Source organism: Acomys russatus, chromosome 31, assembly GCF_903995435.1.
Source record: "Acomys russatus chromosome 31, mAcoRus1.1, whole genome shotgun sequence".
NCBI lineage: Eukaryota > Metazoa > Chordata > Mammalia > Rodentia > Muridae > Acomys > Acomys russatus.
In genome coordinates, this window is record NC_067167.1 from 1,668,190 (window position 1) to 1,684,792 (window position 16,603).

The 16,603-nt window shown below is 58.7% G+C and overlaps 1 protein-coding gene across 1 annotated transcript; it reads right to left on the bottom strand.

Annotated features, from left to right (window-relative positions):
* Nucleotides 1–3,351: 3,351 nt before the first annotated feature.
* On the bottom strand, nucleotides 3,352–12,804 carry Klf16 (KLF transcription factor 16). The gene is made up of 2 exons (XM_051139726.1): nucleotides 12,332–12,804; nucleotides 3,352–4,493 (listed from the first exon to the last, which is right to left on the bottom strand). The coding sequence occupies exons 1-2, from the start codon at nucleotides 12,783–12,785 to the stop codon at nucleotides 4,192–4,194; spliced, it is 756 nt and encodes a 251-aa protein (XP_050995683.1). The 5' UTR covers nucleotides 12,786–12,804; the 3' UTR covers nucleotides 3,352–4,191.
* Between the last annotated feature and the right edge of the window lie 3,799 nt (nucleotides 12,805–16,603).

The following is a 16,603-nucleotide window of genomic DNA, read 5'->3' on the forward strand; positions in this document are numbered from 1 at the left end:
TAGTCATGAATCGCAGGAACCAAATTTTAAGCACAAAATAGTCTTTTTTTTTTTTTTTTTTTTTTTTTGGTGTTTCGAGACAGGGTTTCTCTGTGTAGCCTTGGCTGTCCTGGACTCACTTTGTAGACCAGGCTGGCCTCGAACTCACAGCGATCCGCCTGCCTCTGCCTCCCGAGTACTGGGATTAAAGGCGTGCGCCACCACGCCCGGCTCTAAAATAGTCTTTTATTACACACACTGGAGTCTTGTTCAGTCCTGATCAGAAGGCTGTGACACATGACAGTACAGAGCAGCAATTCTCAGCCAGCCTTTCTATCGCTGTGACCCAACCATACAATTATTTTCGTTGCTTCTTCGTAACTGTAATTTTGCTACTGTTTTGAATCATAATGCAATGTCTATGTTTTCTGATGATCTTTTAGATAGAGTTTCTCTGTGTAGCTTTGGCTGTCCTGGGGTCACTTTGTAGACCAGGCTGGCCTCGAACTCACAGAGATCCGTCTGCCTCTGCCTCCCCAGTGCTGGGATTAAAGGCGTGCACCACCACGCCCGGCCCTTACTTAAATTAGGCGAAAGGGTCGCTGGACCGGTAAAGGGGGTCGTGACCCACAGGTTGAGCGCCGCTGGTATGGAGGCATCTAGAAAACAGGGTGCTCAGTGAGAGAACCAGCCACAAGAGGCCAAGGTGGTGGGGGACTTTCAAGCTCCTGACTAGAATTCCGGAGTGAGAAGCTGGTCAGGTGTAGAACCATCAATACGTAAGGCCCTAGATCCTGTCAAGAGTTTAAAAACGGGCCGGACGTGGTGGCACAGGCCTTTAATTCCAGCACTCGGGAGGCGGAGGCAGGCGGATCACTGTGAGTTCGAGGCCAGCCTGGCCTACAAAGTGAGTCCAGCACAGCCAGGGCTACACAGAAAAGCCCTGTCTTGAAAAACCAAGAATTAAGCCGGGCGTGGTGGCGCACGCCTTTAATCCCAGCACTCGGGAGGCAGAGGCAGGTGGATCACTGTGAGTTCGAGGCCAGCCTGGTCTACAAAGTGAGTCCAGCACAGCCAGGGCTACACAGAAAAGCCCTGTCTTGAAAAACCAAGAATTAAGCCGGGCGTGGTGGCGCACGCCTTTAATCCCAGCACTCGGGAGGCAGAGGCAGGTGGATCACTGTGAGTTCGAGGCCAGCCTGGTCTACAAAGTGAGTCCAGCACAGCCAGGGCTACACAGAAAAGCTCTGTCTTGAAAAACCAAGAATTAAAAAAAATTTTTAAAGTTTAAAAATGATTAGAGGCAAGGAGTCCTGGATACGTAACCGTATCTGTGGCGCTGTTGTTTGTGCCAATCAAGCTGTCACCATTCAGCTGCACACCCTGAAACTGTCAAAGATTTGAATGGTACGAGGACCAAGTGGTGAACATTGTGACAGGGCACAGGGACAGCACGGCAGGGCGGGGCCGATGAAGCAAAGAAGCCACACAGGGATGGTGGGTTCTGGTCCGTGAGGGAGCTAAAACTTCGACGGGAAAGTGCGGGAGCTGGAGAAGCCGAAGGGATCACGGAGGCCTGTGCGGGATGTCACGCAGTAGCTGTGGGCACGCTCCACGCAAGCTCGCCAGGCGCGTGGGGTCAGTGAGGAGACCGCCAGGTGGGACGGCTTACACCTGGGGAGGCTCGCAGTACCAGCGTTGGCCACTAGGTGGGGCGCAGTACCTCCCTGGCACAGCAGGTGCAACGGGGCCGCTCAGCTCCACCTAACCCCAGCCCCAGAGCTCAGCAGACCTCTGGGACCTAGTGTCTTTTTCTCTCCAACGGGGATTTAAGCTCTTCAGTTGGTTCCTAAAATCTCCTAACCTCTTGAATCCCTACTTGTACCCTTTTTCTGCACCAACCTCGCTCGTTCCTCTTCCAAGCGGGCATTCAACTTGTGCAGGACGGGAGGATATACAAGGATGGCGTGTGTGCGTGACGGGGAAGTTCCGAGGCACCTTTTGGCTACAGCTTATAGAGTTCCTTCACTGTGTGCAGCTCTAGGGGTCTGTCCCCACCCCCCACCTCCCCTGCTGTCTCCGGAAGGAGGCGGGAAGCAGACGCCCCCAGGCGCCCTGTCACGGAGCTCCGGTTGCTGGGTAACGGGGCGGCGGGTGCGCAGCTGTGCCAGGCGTGGGTGACTTTCGAGCGGTGTACGCTGCTGTAGGCAGCCCCCTCCCAGGCCTTCAGGGGGTCCTAACCCAGCTGGAGTGTACCAGCCAGCTGCCTCAGTTTCGCCAGGACGTAGCTGGGGGACCTTGGGGGCAATAATGATAGGGGGTGGGACATGGGAACCAATCAGACAAGACACCAAGGGCAGGTTTTAAAAAAGGGCTTCTTTAATTAAATACAAGGGTGTGAGGCCAGGCGTAAAGGAGGAGGGGAGCGCCCTCCCCACAGGAAGAACAAATCCCTTAGGACTTTGGTCCTGGCTGTCACCCCCTGCAGACACCAGCACTCAATGGTTAGACCCAAGTCCCAGTGACAGACCAGAACCTGAGTTGGGGGAAGGGAAGGACACCAAGAACACTCTGGTTGCTTATGGGCCTCAGACCTCCCCAACCCCCGTTTGCAGGAAGAACTGGGGACCAGCAGGAGCCGGGATGAAGCAGGCTTCATCCAAAGACACAGAAAACGGGGCCCCAGTCCCCCACCACACCTCACAGGCTAAGGCATCTCATTTCTGTGGCCAAAGAGAAGGGGGAAATGGAAGTACGTGGGTGGGGGTGGGGCAGGGCGCGGGGAAGCTGGCCCGGGACCCTCTGAGCCCAGCTCCAGAAAGGCACCTCCCTTCACGCAAGCTCAGATAAAGGTGGCTTGACCCAAAGCCTCCCTCATTGGATGATGGAAGATTCTGGAATAAATGGGAATGTCAGAAACCACCCACAGCCAACACAGGGCAGCTCAACTTCCTCTGGGTCCCCAACTTCTTAGGGGGGGAGGGTCATCCCTAGTTGCCTGTATAGGAAAGGACTCCAAACCGCAGTAGGAGGACGACCCTACCAGAGGCTCTCTTCCCCGACAGTCACCCCTGAGCTGAGGATGGTGGTCACACAAGGGGACCCCTCCCTGAACAAGGAACTGGAGCCTGAAAAAATAGTTGATTTCATCCAAAAACAACAACAACAAAAAAACCAAAACCTACCCCCCCCCCCCGAAAGGCCAGGAGCTAAGCCCCTTGCTTTCAGTCCTGCAGTCCAAGGCCACCCTCTGTAGACACCCAGGAGTATGGAGGGATGAAGGACAGGGCAGAGCCCCACATCCCTGCCTCACGGCCACAGGGGTCCTGTAGAAGATTGTCTGAGACGCAATGCCACAAAGGCCCTGGGACCCTTGCCCAGTGGGAGCAGGGAGGCTGGGCCCCGGGGAATCAGACACCCACTGTCTCTCTCACACATATGCACACTCTCATCGGGGGAGCCAGGCACCCCCATACCAGCAGTCAGAGAGGACAATAAATAATTTGTTCCCCACCGGTCCAGCATCACACCCTAAGTGAGTGGCAATGCTCTGAGGGGACCGCCACACACCCTGCCTGCGCCCCCTAACCCTAAATTCTCCTCTGAAAAACTCTAGCGTCTCCTGCACTCCTGGGGCTGGGAGCACAGGGAGGCCCTTACCCAGGGCAGAACCTGTGGACACCTGAGATTTGAGTACCCATGGGGGGGCGGGGCTTAGCCAGGCCGCACCCCTCCATTTCCCTGAACTTCCGCCATGGCTTTCAGTGGAGTGGGGACAGGTTGGGGCCCACGGGAAGCCCCAGTCACCTATGGCTCTGTGTACCTGTGTCCCAACCTGGAGGAGTGACTGGGAGGGGGGGCTTTAGAAAAGGAGTGGGGGAACAGGGTCTAGGCTGCACAGCCCAGTGCCACCCAGGAGGGAAGGCAGAGGGTGGCAGGAGAGGGGAGGCCTGCCGACTGCCCATTTTGGGGTCCCTGCAGAGGGGGATGGGACAGTTAATCATGGCTATTTACAGACATAACCCGAGGCCACCTCCTAGGCCGCACCCCCCCCCCAGGTGACCCAAGTCCATTCTCAGTCCCCTTGCTGTTTCCTGGAGGTGGGCGGGGACTCCAGGACACGGGCTCTCTCCAGAGGGCAGGTGTGTCCCTTGGTGGAAATCCCTGCCGCGGCCTGGGGAGCCGGCCATCTCAGGGTAGCTAGCCAGGGCTCTACAAGCCGGCAGGCGCTGGGCTGGGGACGGGGCTAGGTGCGGGACTGCCAGCCAAGCTACAGGGCAGCGAGTCGCTGGGCGAGGCGCTGCGGGCACCAGGTCGGCGCAGCAGTTCCGGACGGAAGCCGGGATGGCGTCGGGCGTGCTTGGTCAGGTGGTCGCTGCGGGTGAAGCGCTTGGTGCACAGGGGACAGGGAAAGCGCTTCTCGCCTGTGTGCGTACGGTGGTGGCGGGCCAGCTCGTCAGAACGGGCAAACTTCTTGTCGCAGCCAGGCCAGTCACAGGCAAAGGGCCGCTCACCTGGACAAAAACAGAGGATTTCCTGTAAGTCCCAAGGCTGCCATCCACCTACAGAGTCGGCTCTGATCAACACGCTGTGTCTCCGCACCTTAGCCGAGTGTGACTTGGCCACCTTGCTTTCATCTGCACAAGGCCAGGCATTGGACACTGAACCTGGCTTCTGCCCACTGAGCTACATTCCCAGCCAGCCCTGTGGAGTCTGTGGAGTTAGGGTCCTGCTACAGAGCCGAGTTAGCCTAGAACTGAACGGAAGGCAACCTTGCCTCAGCCTCCCAAGTGTTGGGGCTACCAAGGGTGGGCCACCATGTCCGTGCCGTGGCTAGCCTGTGTCTTTTGGACATAACCCTGCCCACTTCTGCCCATCCTAACAGGTCCTGGGATGTTCTAGTCCCCAACAGCGTCCTTTCTTCCAAATTACCACGGGGCACAGAAAGGAGGCGTCCCGTCCGCCCCCCTCCCCCCGCAGCCCTCACCCCCACCCTTTCCCCATGGATGGGCCTGGGGCACATGGGCTTGGGATGGGCTCTTCTCCATACCCTGGGCCACGTGCAGTTTTGAATAATCAAACCCAGCTAGTTTCAGCCCGCGTTTCTGAAGCCGGGGTGCAGTGCAGCGCTCCTTGTACCCTGCGGACTTAGGAAAAGTCATCTGGCAATATCAAACTAAGCTTAAATTCAACTCCTGGGTGGAGGGCGGAGAGCCTGGGGGTGTGGCCTTAGGGGGCGGGGCCAGCCCGACTCAACAGTAGCAGCTGGGCAGGGGCGGGCCATCACTAAGCAACTTCCTCTAGAGACCCCTCCCACCACCCTGGTGGCCTTGCTGGCCCTGCTCAGCAGCCACAGCCACCCCCAGCCAAGCTCTCCGGTCTCCTAAAGGACCCACACAATACCAGGCCTCGCGGCGTGGTCAGCATCTTCCTAGATGGGTCTCCAAGGCGCTGAAAGGGGCCGGTGGGTTCACTCAGAACCCCAGCGCCTCGGACCTGGTGGGGATGTGGCTCTGGGCTCCAGGGCCCATGCATATAGTGTAGACCTGAAAAGCCGTGTACAATTCCTGTCCAGAGGAGGAAAAGAGGCAGATCCTGGCCACTAGTGACCCGAAGGCCTAAGCTCTGGGAATTCACAACGGGGCTAGCACGAGGTCTCCTCCTGCGGTCCCCAGGCTAATCCACTGGGGAACCGGCAGTATGAAGGATTCAAACTGCCCCAGAAAATGGCCAAGGGGCCCTCCAGACAGGACTAGTGGAAATCAGGGGAGGAAGTGTAGAAGCGACCAGAAAGCGGAACAGATACCGGGCCAGACCAAAGGCCGGGTGACCTGGTGACATCTTTCCTCTAAGCAAGCAACTCAGGGGATCCCAGGAGAGACGAACTGAGGAAGGGGAGGGAAAGTGAGCCGGTCAGGGACTAGGCGCCAGCCACCACCGCCCAGGAAGCAGCCAGGGAAGAACTTTCTCCATCCGGGACCCCTGCAAACCACACCCAAGCGGCCCCTCATCATGGGGCGCAGGACGCAGGAAACTGCCTCTGGGGCACCCATGTGCCAATTGTATATGGCATCCAGGCAACCTGAGGCCCCACAAGTTGCGACCCTAGGCAAGGGGGAAGGGACCAGTGTTCCCAGGTGGCTGCCAGCAGCCCTCATACCTAAAGTGATCCAAAATGCTGGGTCCCTGTAAAAATGTTTGTCAGCGGGGCCCAAGAGCCCTAAGACAGCTCCAGAAAGGACTCCCGGCCCGACCACAGCGCTCAAGGGGCTCAATCTTGACTGGGTGCTGGGTTATAGGGCGGGGTTCCTAGTTTTGGAACAGACGCGGGGGTGGGGGGCAGAACTTTGTCTGTCCAAGGGGGACACAGAATCTTGTCCCCATTTTGAAGAGGGGGGCGTAAGAGGAAAGGGGACATCCCCCCTAGCATGCAATCAGCTTACTTCCCCTTTCGGGGCCTCCCTGTGGGGTTAGTCCCCGCCCCTCGCCACTTTGCCAGGAGCAGGTTGCAGTGGAGGCGACCGCTGCCAGCGCCAGCCCGCTGGGAACGCAGCTGCTGCACGTAGCTCGGCGGCGTTGGCGATCGGTGGAGACGTCGGCAGCTCCACCGGCCTTGCTCACGCGGTCCTAACTCCCGCCACGGCAAGACAGAGGCCCGGGCCAGGGTCGCCTCGCTGTGCTGGGACCTGCCAGTCCCCGCCCCAGGCTAGGGGGTTGGGGAGCGCACGTGTGCACACCGGTGGTGGCGTTTCAGCACACTTGCCAAACGCCTTGGCCTGGCTGTGCTACCGTATCACAATCTACCCAGAGGGGTAATTTGGGGGTGGGAGTGGGGGTGCTGCAGGCCAGGGAGCGTTTCAAAGCCCAAGTCCTGGGTACCTGACTACAGGAACTCTGGGCCAGCAGGAGGAGGATTAGGTGGGTGGGGACCATGCAGGAAGAGCCCCGTGGGCGTGGCTGTGGACTTGACCCTCTGACTCGGGCGGGGCCGAGGTGAACTGGGGACGGCTTGGGTGCTTTGTAGCCTCTAAAACACGCAGGTTGTGACACCCTGTAAACTTGCTTCAAGAGGGGAGTGGCAAGAAGAGGGGGACCTGGAGGTGCAGTTTCCATCAGGCCCCGCCTCACCCTGCCTGGGTCTGACCTCCTCAGGGGAAGATGGCCCAGCTGACCACCATCACGGCTGGGGAGTCAGTGGTAAAGTCTGTGGGTTACCCCGTCCCGGATGGGCATCACAGATTCTGCTGGTGGTCTCCCAGTATGACATTTGTCCCTCCCCAATGCCTAGATGTGAGCCGAGGCCCGGTGCTGAGTTGCCGGTTCTGAAATATCATAGGGTGAGCCTGGGCTGCACGGAGGGGGATGGAAGCGGGGGAGGGGGGGTTCAAGGCTCACCTGTGGGGAAGCCTACAGCCCGGACAGAGAAGGTGAACCCGGAGCAGCAAGGCTGGCTCACTGCTCCTGAATCTGACACCTCCCACTAGGGGACTCCTATCATTCCATTTACATGGGAGGGGGTTGCTGGAGAGATGGCTGAGTGGCTAGAAGCACCCGCTGCTCTTTCAGAGGACCTGGGTTCAACTCCCAGCACCCATATGGCAGAGTTCACAGCCGTCTCTAACACCAGATCTGACACCCTTGCACAGGCATACATGAGCTAAACACCACTGCACATAAAAACAAAACAAAACAAAACAAAACAAATCATTCTTTAAAAAAACGGGGGGGCAGTAGTAGGCTATAGACATGCAGATGCCTCCTGCCACCAGGCCCACCTTAACCGTTACTAGGAGCTGGAGCCCCGGGAATCACATGGTAGAAGGAAGTCCTCTGACCTTTACATATGTACACATGCCTATACACACGAGCACACAGTAAATACAAATAATTTTACGCAGGCAGTGGTGGCGCACACCTTTAATCCCAGCACTCAAGAGGCGGAGGAAGGGCTGACCTCTGTGAGTTGATCTACAGAGCAAGTTCTAGGACAGCCAGGACTACAAAAAAAAAAAGAAAAAAAAAAAAAAAAAAAAGAAAGAAAAAAAGAAAAAAAGGGATCTCTGGAGGCCAGCCTGGGCTACACTTTAAGTCCCAAGTTAGCCAGGGCTACTGGGAAGTAGAGTAACCCCCACCAGACTCCCTAGGGCAGACACTAACATACCCAAAAGGGCAGCGGTCCTCTGGTTGGTCTACCAACTGCCAGCCCATCTGGCTCCTTTTATCAGAAGCCTGGGTAGGGGTGTGGTTATCACCTCCAGCAATGTTGGGGGCCCCCACCAGCTGGGGAGCATGCACTGAGCCGCAGCTGGGTGGAACGTGATGGCAGTCCCCAAAGGCCATCTGACCCTCCCCCCCACAGGACTTCAACTCTCATTGAGGAATCTTGACTAGGCCCATCCATCCCAGGCCTCAGTTTCCCCACTTGCTTCTCCTCCTGGAGACTGCTTCAGAAGAATTAGAACCACTCTCCCCACCCCCGCTCCTCTGTGTGACCTTGGCTGTCCTGGACTCACTTTGTAGACCATGCTGGCCTCGAACCCATGACCTCCTCCCCAGCCCTGGGATTCAGGCATTCTGCACTTTAAACTGGTGTAAACACTAAGGGGTAGCTGTAGCGGTCTCTGCACCCCCCCCCCCAACGCTTCCTCCTACCCTAATCCCTTCTCTATAAAGAGATTTCCTGATAAAGCCAGCCGGCCTCCTAGACAGCCCCCCCACCCTTGCCCTGGAGATTAAAGGCAAACCCTTCAGTAGCCCTCAAAATGCCAGCCCTGGGGCCAGCTTACCCTTGCTTCTCTAGCCACTGCTCCTAGCCCTACCCAGCAACACAGGCCTCCCGCACATCAAGCCCTCCCAACTCATGGTTTGGGTTGAAAGGGACAGGGGACTGCAACATTCTCCCCTCCACCCCCACCCCCCAGTCCTGGTAATCACAGGCACTAACATTTCTCCCAAAGCATATAACTTTTTCACATTACTGTGGGTGGGTGGGAGTGTGCGCACCATGGTGTGTGCGGAGGGCAGTGGCAGCGGGTGGTGTCCACCGTGCAGGCCTCTGGGACCGTCCTTCTTGGCCATCAGCCCCCGCCCAGGTGCTAATGTTCCTCAGACTTAAGTAAACAAGACTTTCAGACAATATGACTGGAGGTGACTCTGAAGCCCTCCAGAAGACACCAAGCAATGTCCAGGGGACACATGTGCCTGTCGCAGTTAGGGGGAGTTCATGGTGTGGGGTGCATGGAGGCCACCTAGCAGGGCCTGGACGCCTTTACTGAGACCCTGCCAGGTCTGCATTCTGTCTTGAGGGACCCCCCTCACCCCCCGAAAGAGGATGCCAGAGATGGAGGGGGCTTGGCAAACAGAACCTGAGCCAGCCTCTCCTCCCGCCCGCCCCCGCCCCAAGGCTGGCTCTCTGGCAGTATCCATGGTAACCACGTCAACATCTCCCACAGTCTCTAAAGTCCTTCTCCGCCCCAAGCAAGGGCTGTGGCAACCAGTAGCGCCAAGCTCTGCCTACTGCCTTGTAGGCCTTTGGGTGGGGGTGTCCCCCCCCAGCCCCAGGCTCTCCTCTGCACCCCCAAGTACAATGGGGGTGGCTTCAGTCAGAGAACTAAACAGATCCAGGCCCTAGGCAGGCAAGAGTGGGTGGGTAGCGACAGTGTTCTTTCTCCTAGTCCACAGGGCTCTGAGAGGACCAGACCTACCCCAGGCCCTGCACTAGAGGCAAGCCCCGCTAACTAGATCCTAAGCCAGCCAGTGTGCCATCTTCCCCTGCAGGGTAGAAGAGCCAAACCCCCTTCCACTGAAAAGAGGCTGGGTAAAAAGTCAGACATGGCCGGGGTTTGTACTCCTAGGCCTGGGGAGAAAGCTGAAGCAGGATTGACACGCATCTCAAAGCTGGTCTAGGCTACCGAAGTGAGAACTTGTCTCAAAGACTGAAGCTTTTTGCCGGGCGTGGTGGCACATGCCTTTAATCCCAGAACTCGGGAGGCAGAGGCAGGCGGATTGCTGTGAGTTGGAGGCCGGCCAGCCTGGTCTATAAAGTGGGTCCAGGACAGCCAAGGTTACACAGAGAGACCCTGCCCCCCCCCAAAAAGAGGCTTTTAAAATTAACTATATGGTTCTACCTTGGTGGCACACACCTTTAATGCCAGTATTTAGGAGGCAGAGGCGGGCACATCTGTGAATTCAAGGCCAGCCTGGTTTCAGAGTGAAGTGCAAGACAGCCAGGGCTACAGTGACCCTATCTATCAAACCAAAAACAAAAACAAACAAACAAACAAAAAACAACCCAAGTCATTTAAATTAGCAGGACTTAAATGTTCCCCAGACAACCCCAAAGTGACATGAAGGTGCCCAGATTCAATGGGCCCCTCCCGTCCTACAAATGGCTATTTATAAGAGGAGTTTGGGGACACGGTGCCCAGTCTCCCATGGTGACAGAGGTGATAGAGTAGGACACAGGATCCAGTGAAGCCAGCACCCCACCCCCGGCAGCACGAAGGCCAGTCTGGGGGACGCCACCTTGCCGGCCTCAGTTTCTCTGGCAAGCCAGGTCACCTCTTTCAGCTTAGGGGTGGTTTGCAGACACGGAACAGAACTGCCTCCTGGTGTCCAGGGTATGTGTGTTGGGATGTGTGTGTGTGTGTGCTGGATTCCTCTTTTACAGACCCCATGTCTGGGAACCAGGAAGAATGCTGGGATGGGACGTTTGGGTAGTACAGCCTGGCTCAGAAAGATAGGGTCCCTGGCTCAGCAGGCTCCCATTACTGGCACACTGACTGACTTGGCGTGAGCCAGGGCACCCTGGACCCCAGACCGAGGCAGGGAAAGACATCTCTCCCCATTGTCTCACACATACACACACAACCTTGCTATGTCTGTGGTCCCCTCAAATGTTCTGGAGAGAGATGTGTAACAACAGTGAAGGTCCATCTGGGGCCCAACACGGGGCAGCCTCTAGACCACAGGGGCTAAGGGCAGTGACTGAGGGACAAAATGAGAGGACCCTCTGGCAGAAGACTCAGAAGATGGCGCCTCCACCCCCTACCTGCCCTGAATCCGCCTGGGGCCACCCACACAGCTACGGAGGCTGTCCTAAACTCTCCTCCAGTGGGACCATGATGGGGGCTCCCGGATCAAGCCATTTTTGGATGCCTTGTTGCCCACGGCAACCGTTAAGAGTGGGGTTGTCTGTATCACTTATATAGACAGGAAACCAAAAGCAGGTAACTTGGGGGGATGGCAGAGCCAGGTCGCCCCATCCCAGGGAGGCCTCAGAGCTGCCGACTGTAAAGGAATGGCTTCTCAAATCCCAGTGTGCATCCCCAGCTAACACGGATAAACCCTAAGAGTGACCAGGTCAGGAAGCAGCCAATACCTGGGCAAAAGGTTTCCCCAATCCAAAGCCAAGGGACTGGCTTCCCAGAACCCCTGGCACGGCTAAGTCTCTTGCTGACCACCTTGGACTTTGTGCAGACCCATCACATGTGTGTGAAGTACCAAAAAAACACAAGGGGTCAGGGGAGAGTTGTTGTGGGGTTTTCCCCTTTCTTTCCTTTTTAAAATTTTTCTGAAGCAGGTTTCTCTGTATAGCCCTGGCTGTCATCAAACACAGAGATCCGCCTGCCTCACGATCAGCGGGGGATTAAAGGTTTGTAGTGGGGATTTCAATCTCTTTGGATTGAAGATTCAAGCCCCTAACTCCAGGTCTAGGCCCTGGCATCCATCCACTACGTTCAATAACTCAGAATGGAGATTAAAAAAAAAAATGTTCGGGGCAGCCACCCTCTCACCATCGCCACCCCTTGATTCCAAGCCAGAGGCTTCGCCACCCTCCGGAGGGAATCCGCGCCGCTATCCTGGAGGCGGTGAGGCGGATCCACCCACCCTCTTCACAGATAAGGAAACTGAGGCTGGGGGAGGGTCGAGGAAGAACTACGGAACCGGATGTTCTGACCACCAAGCGCGAGAGACCCTGAGCGCAGAGAAACCGGATAGGAACACGAATCGCGACTGAGGGGCTAGGAGGCTAAGGGCCACGACCCCGCGCGGTGGACCGGCCATGCCGGGGTGGATCCCGAACAGTCTGCAGTCACCGGAGTTTTGGCCACCAGGGCCTCCCTCCGCGCGCTGCCCGACCGCGTGGCCGCCACGCCCCCCGCGCGCGCCCCACCCACCAAGTCCCCGCCCTCCCGGCCGGCGGGGCGGCTGAGGCCCGGGCGCGCCCCCCTCCCCGCCCCCCACGCGCCACGCAGTTTCGGGGTTCCCAGTGAGGTGGGGGAAGGGGGTCCCCGAGAACTCTCTAAAGCGCTCCCTGAACCCCCACGGGTGCCCAAAATGAGGGGCTTACCTGTGTGCGTCCGCAGGTGTGACTTGAGGTGCGAAGACTTGTAATAGGCTTTGGCGCAGCCTGGGAAGGGACAGCGGTGGCTCTTGGCGGCGCCGGGGGCGCGGCTCGAAGATGGAGAGGAAGCGGCCGAAGAGGAGGAGACCGGTGAGGTGCCCCCCGCGGTACTGGCTGCGGTGGCGACTCCCGGCCCGCCTCGCAGATCGGCCAAGATGCTGGCGGCCAGCAGGTGGGGCGCAGCGGTGGCGCCTCCCGGCCCCGGAGCGGTGGCTGGAGGTGGGGGTGCCCCAGGGGTCCCCGGCGGCGTGGCCTCACGGCGCGTGGCGCGCACATCCAGGCCGGCAGTGGGGCCCGCGCCCTCGGGGCCGGGTCGTCCGCGATGCACTACGGCTCCGGAGGAGATGGCCATGAGCACGTCGGCGGCGAAGTAATCCACGCACGCCACGGCCGCCGACATGCCGGACAAGGACGCGCGGGATCGGCGGCGGGAGAGAAGCGGAGGCGGCTGGAGCTGCGCCCGTCCGGCCGGCGGCGGCTGCTGGTGTGCGGGAGGCGGAGGAGGGAGGAGAGGAGGAGGCCCCGGCGCTCCGCCGCCGCCCGCGCTCAGTCCCGCCCCGCCCCGCCTGACGCGCCCTGACGCACCGGAGCCCGCGGGGGCGGCCGCGGCCCGCCCCGCCCGGAGGACGCCCCCTCGGGGCTCAGTGGCCACGCCCTCTTCCCACCGCGGTCACGCCCCCTCCTGCCGCGCCCTCCACCGTCCAGAGAGTCGCGCGCCACCGCGAATGGGCGGAGCTCACTCCGCCAGCTGCGGGTCCTCTCCCACTTTCACACCTCGTGTACGGGCACAGCACCCGGGGTCCCTATCACCCTGTACCGTGCCCTCTCCACGCAAGAACAAGCGAAACCGGGGGAAACAGTCCCCTCGGCCCGGCGTGCACCGATCCCACCGGTGCCCCTCCCGGATCCCCACCGCCCCACGCGTTGGGAGTTACGCCCACCCCCGCGACACGCCCACATGCCCCACCCCAGCCTTTGATGCCCCGCCTCCTGCCCAGTACGCGCCACGCCTCCCCCGGCTGCGCGCTCCATCTTCTACGGGGCGCGCCCACCACGCTGTGCCGGGTGCACAGTCGCTGGGAACCCTCCCCTCTCCAACTTATCCCTCCCCCCTACGCTCAGGCACTGGGGCGCGCCCCTGTCCGCCGGGGGTTGAGGGGGGGCTGGGATCCGCACGTGGCCAGGGTGGGGGTGCGGAAACGCGCTGCCCCGCCCCCGGGCCACGTGCGCGACCCTCCCCCTCTCTCGCCCTGGCGCCGGGCTGTAACCCAGCAGTCCTGACTCGTCTCTGGGTTCCCCAACACCATGCTTGGCTTGGGGACGAAATATCCTGGTGGTGGGACTTGGGAAAACGTAGGGTGCCCACCACCTTACGTGAGCGAGGGTGGCTGAGCGAATCTTTAGAGTTCGTATTTGCGCACCGGGATTCGGGAATCACTAGGCCTGTGGATAACCGGGATGGCAAAAGTGAGCGGCGCTTCCAATGAAAAGGCCTGGCTCGGTCATCCATGCGAAGCTAGGGGACACCGGAGATCTGGGCGTTCCTTCCTTTCCCCCGCTGGGCTCTTGAGACTAGGGCAGGGAAACTGAGGCTGGCTAATGGAGAGATTGGAAACTCGTCTCCAAGCCCCAGGCCCCAGGCGTCCGGGGCGCGGAAGTTGGCGACCCGGCGCCCGCCCCTTCCTAACTCCCGCCGGGTTGTGGAGGCCATGCAGTGCCCCGCGCGGCCTCCAGGGGGCAAAGCGCCCCAGCCGGAGCCGTCTCAGCCGGACCTCCTCCATCTTCACGTTCGTTCCGCAGCTGAGGGTAGATGATGGTAGCAGAGGTCCCTACCCTGGGCGTCATCTCTACCTTCCCTACCTGCACCCCAGGCTGATTTGGTCGGGTTCCACCTCTGCCATGTTCCCCAGGCCCTACTATACTTCTTGGTGATAGCCTGTGTCCCTCAATGTCGGAGCTTGGATACTTCTGGGAGCCTCAGCAACACTCGGGATGGGCAGGCGTGGACAGGTTACCCAAGTCTACGTCGCGCAGGAAGGAGGACAGACCCACCCTTTCCCCCAGGCTTGCACTCCACCAACCAGAAGCATCCTGGCCCAGAGCCCGTAGGAATCTGTTGCCCTCCCTCTGCACTCCGGCATCCTCTGCACCCCCACACACACCTGAAGAGAAGCCATGTACAGTTTTGTTTTTGAGAACTGCAGCCCTAAAAGGGCTGCCCAAGGCTCGTGATGTCACGCCCACTAACAGCCCTACGGTGGTAAGCAGGGTTGGTTGCACAACCACCAGGTGATGCCACTTACCCTACCCCAACCATACCCCCAGCTCAGTCGTGCCCCAGGGCCATCTTTGGGCTATGCCTGCCTTTGCACAGAGCAGCCTCCACGTGAGGGCACACGTGGTGTGCCTGCATACCATCCTCACACCCCAAGCCGCCGCCAAGTGCAAGCCATGTGTGTCACCAAGGAGCCTGTTGCTGACCCAGGTTGGGCCTAAGCACCTCTCAAGGCTGGAACCCAGGGCGCACAGCTCTGCCACTGAGGATTCTGGGATAAATAAACAGCTTGCTCCCACAAGGCAGAAGAGGTGAGTCGCTTTCTCTGTCATAGTACCCCTGGGGTTCAGGCATAGGCCTTGGCTAGTCCCCTGGGTGAGTTGTTTTATTTTCAGACAGGATCTGGTGTGTGTGGGGGGGGGGGGGGTGACAGGTCTGGGCTACCATGCCTATCTAACATTTGGCTGCATGTATTTCAGGTCTCTTTTGGGACAGTTCTGGCTGTCCTAGAACTTACTGTTTAGATCAGGTTAGCCTCAAACTCACAAGCGATCCACTTGCCCAGCCAAGGGCTGGGGTTGAATGTGTGCACCACACCAGGCCCCAGAGGCGAACTCCTAAGGACCCCTGTGTTGAGAGTTCTAGGCTCCCTTCTGAGGGACAAGACTAAAGTGTTGGGGGCCTAAGAGCAGCTGGCAGCCACTCAAGTTCTGAGATATGCTAAGGCCCCCTCAAGGCCTGTCACCTCCCTGAGACTTACAGTGTGCCTATTCTGACCTGCACCGTGGGAAAAGCTACACACCCTTCAGTCAGGTGGGACAGAGACTACAGGTCTGTGTCATTTGTGCATCCTCCAGAGGCCAGCCAGGCTTCGGGCTGCCTGCTTGTACACCTGCAGGCCAGAGGAGGGCATCAGAGCACATTATAGATGGTTGTGAGCCATCATGTGGGTGCTGGGAATTGAACCTGGGTCCTCTGGAAGAGCAGCTAGTGCTCTTAACCACTGAGCCATCCCTGCAGCCCATTCAGGCTGTTTCTCTTGGGGACAGTGACTGAAGATAAGCTGAGCAATGGATGGGCCAGGGACTCAGGTCCATTGTTTGTTTTTTTGGTTTTGTTTTGGGTTTTTCCAGACAGGGTTTCTCTATGTAGCCCTGGCTGTCCTGGACTCACTTTGTTGACCATGCTGGCCTCGAACTCACAGCGGCCAGCTTGCCTGTACCTCCTGAGTGCTGGGATTAAAGGTGTGCACTACCACACCCGGCTAGGGTTTTTTTGTTTTGTTTTTTGTTTTCTGAGAATGTAGTGCACACCTTTATTCCTAGCATTCCCCAGGTGGAAGCCAGAGGATCAGGGAATCCAAAGTACTCTTGGTTATTATAAGTGAGTTCCAGAGCTGGGCGCTGCTGGCACACACCTTTACTCCCAGCACTCGGGAGGCAGAGGCAGGCAGATCTCTGTGAGTTTGAGGCCAGCCTGGTCTACAGAGTGAGTTCCAAGACAGCCTGGGCTATGTAAAATCCTTTTCTAAAAAAGAAGTATGACTGGACAGGAGTGGACAGGTCAGCCAAAGGGGGCGCATGTCCAACATGTTCTTGTCCCCAGTGTATGTGCTGAGTAAAGGAGGTAGCTGTCCCAGAGGACACAGTGGGTTCAGAAGTCACTGGTCCCTGCCTTTCTTCCCCTCAGCTGGGTGCAGCTGGTGCTCACAGAGCCCTCAAGACAGGAAGGTCCCACCAGCCATGGGGGACGGCTGGCAGACCATGGGTCTGAGGTCAGGTGTAGGGACCACCAGGGAAGCCCAGGGCCCTGTGGCCATGTGTGGTCTAGGAAACCACTACAATGAGGGTATGAACGTGTTGCTGGGAGAGCAGCCTGGCCCCAAGCCAAACCAAAGATGGGGGCGGGGGGCTTCCTGGAATAGTCCATGGCCTCTGGTGAAG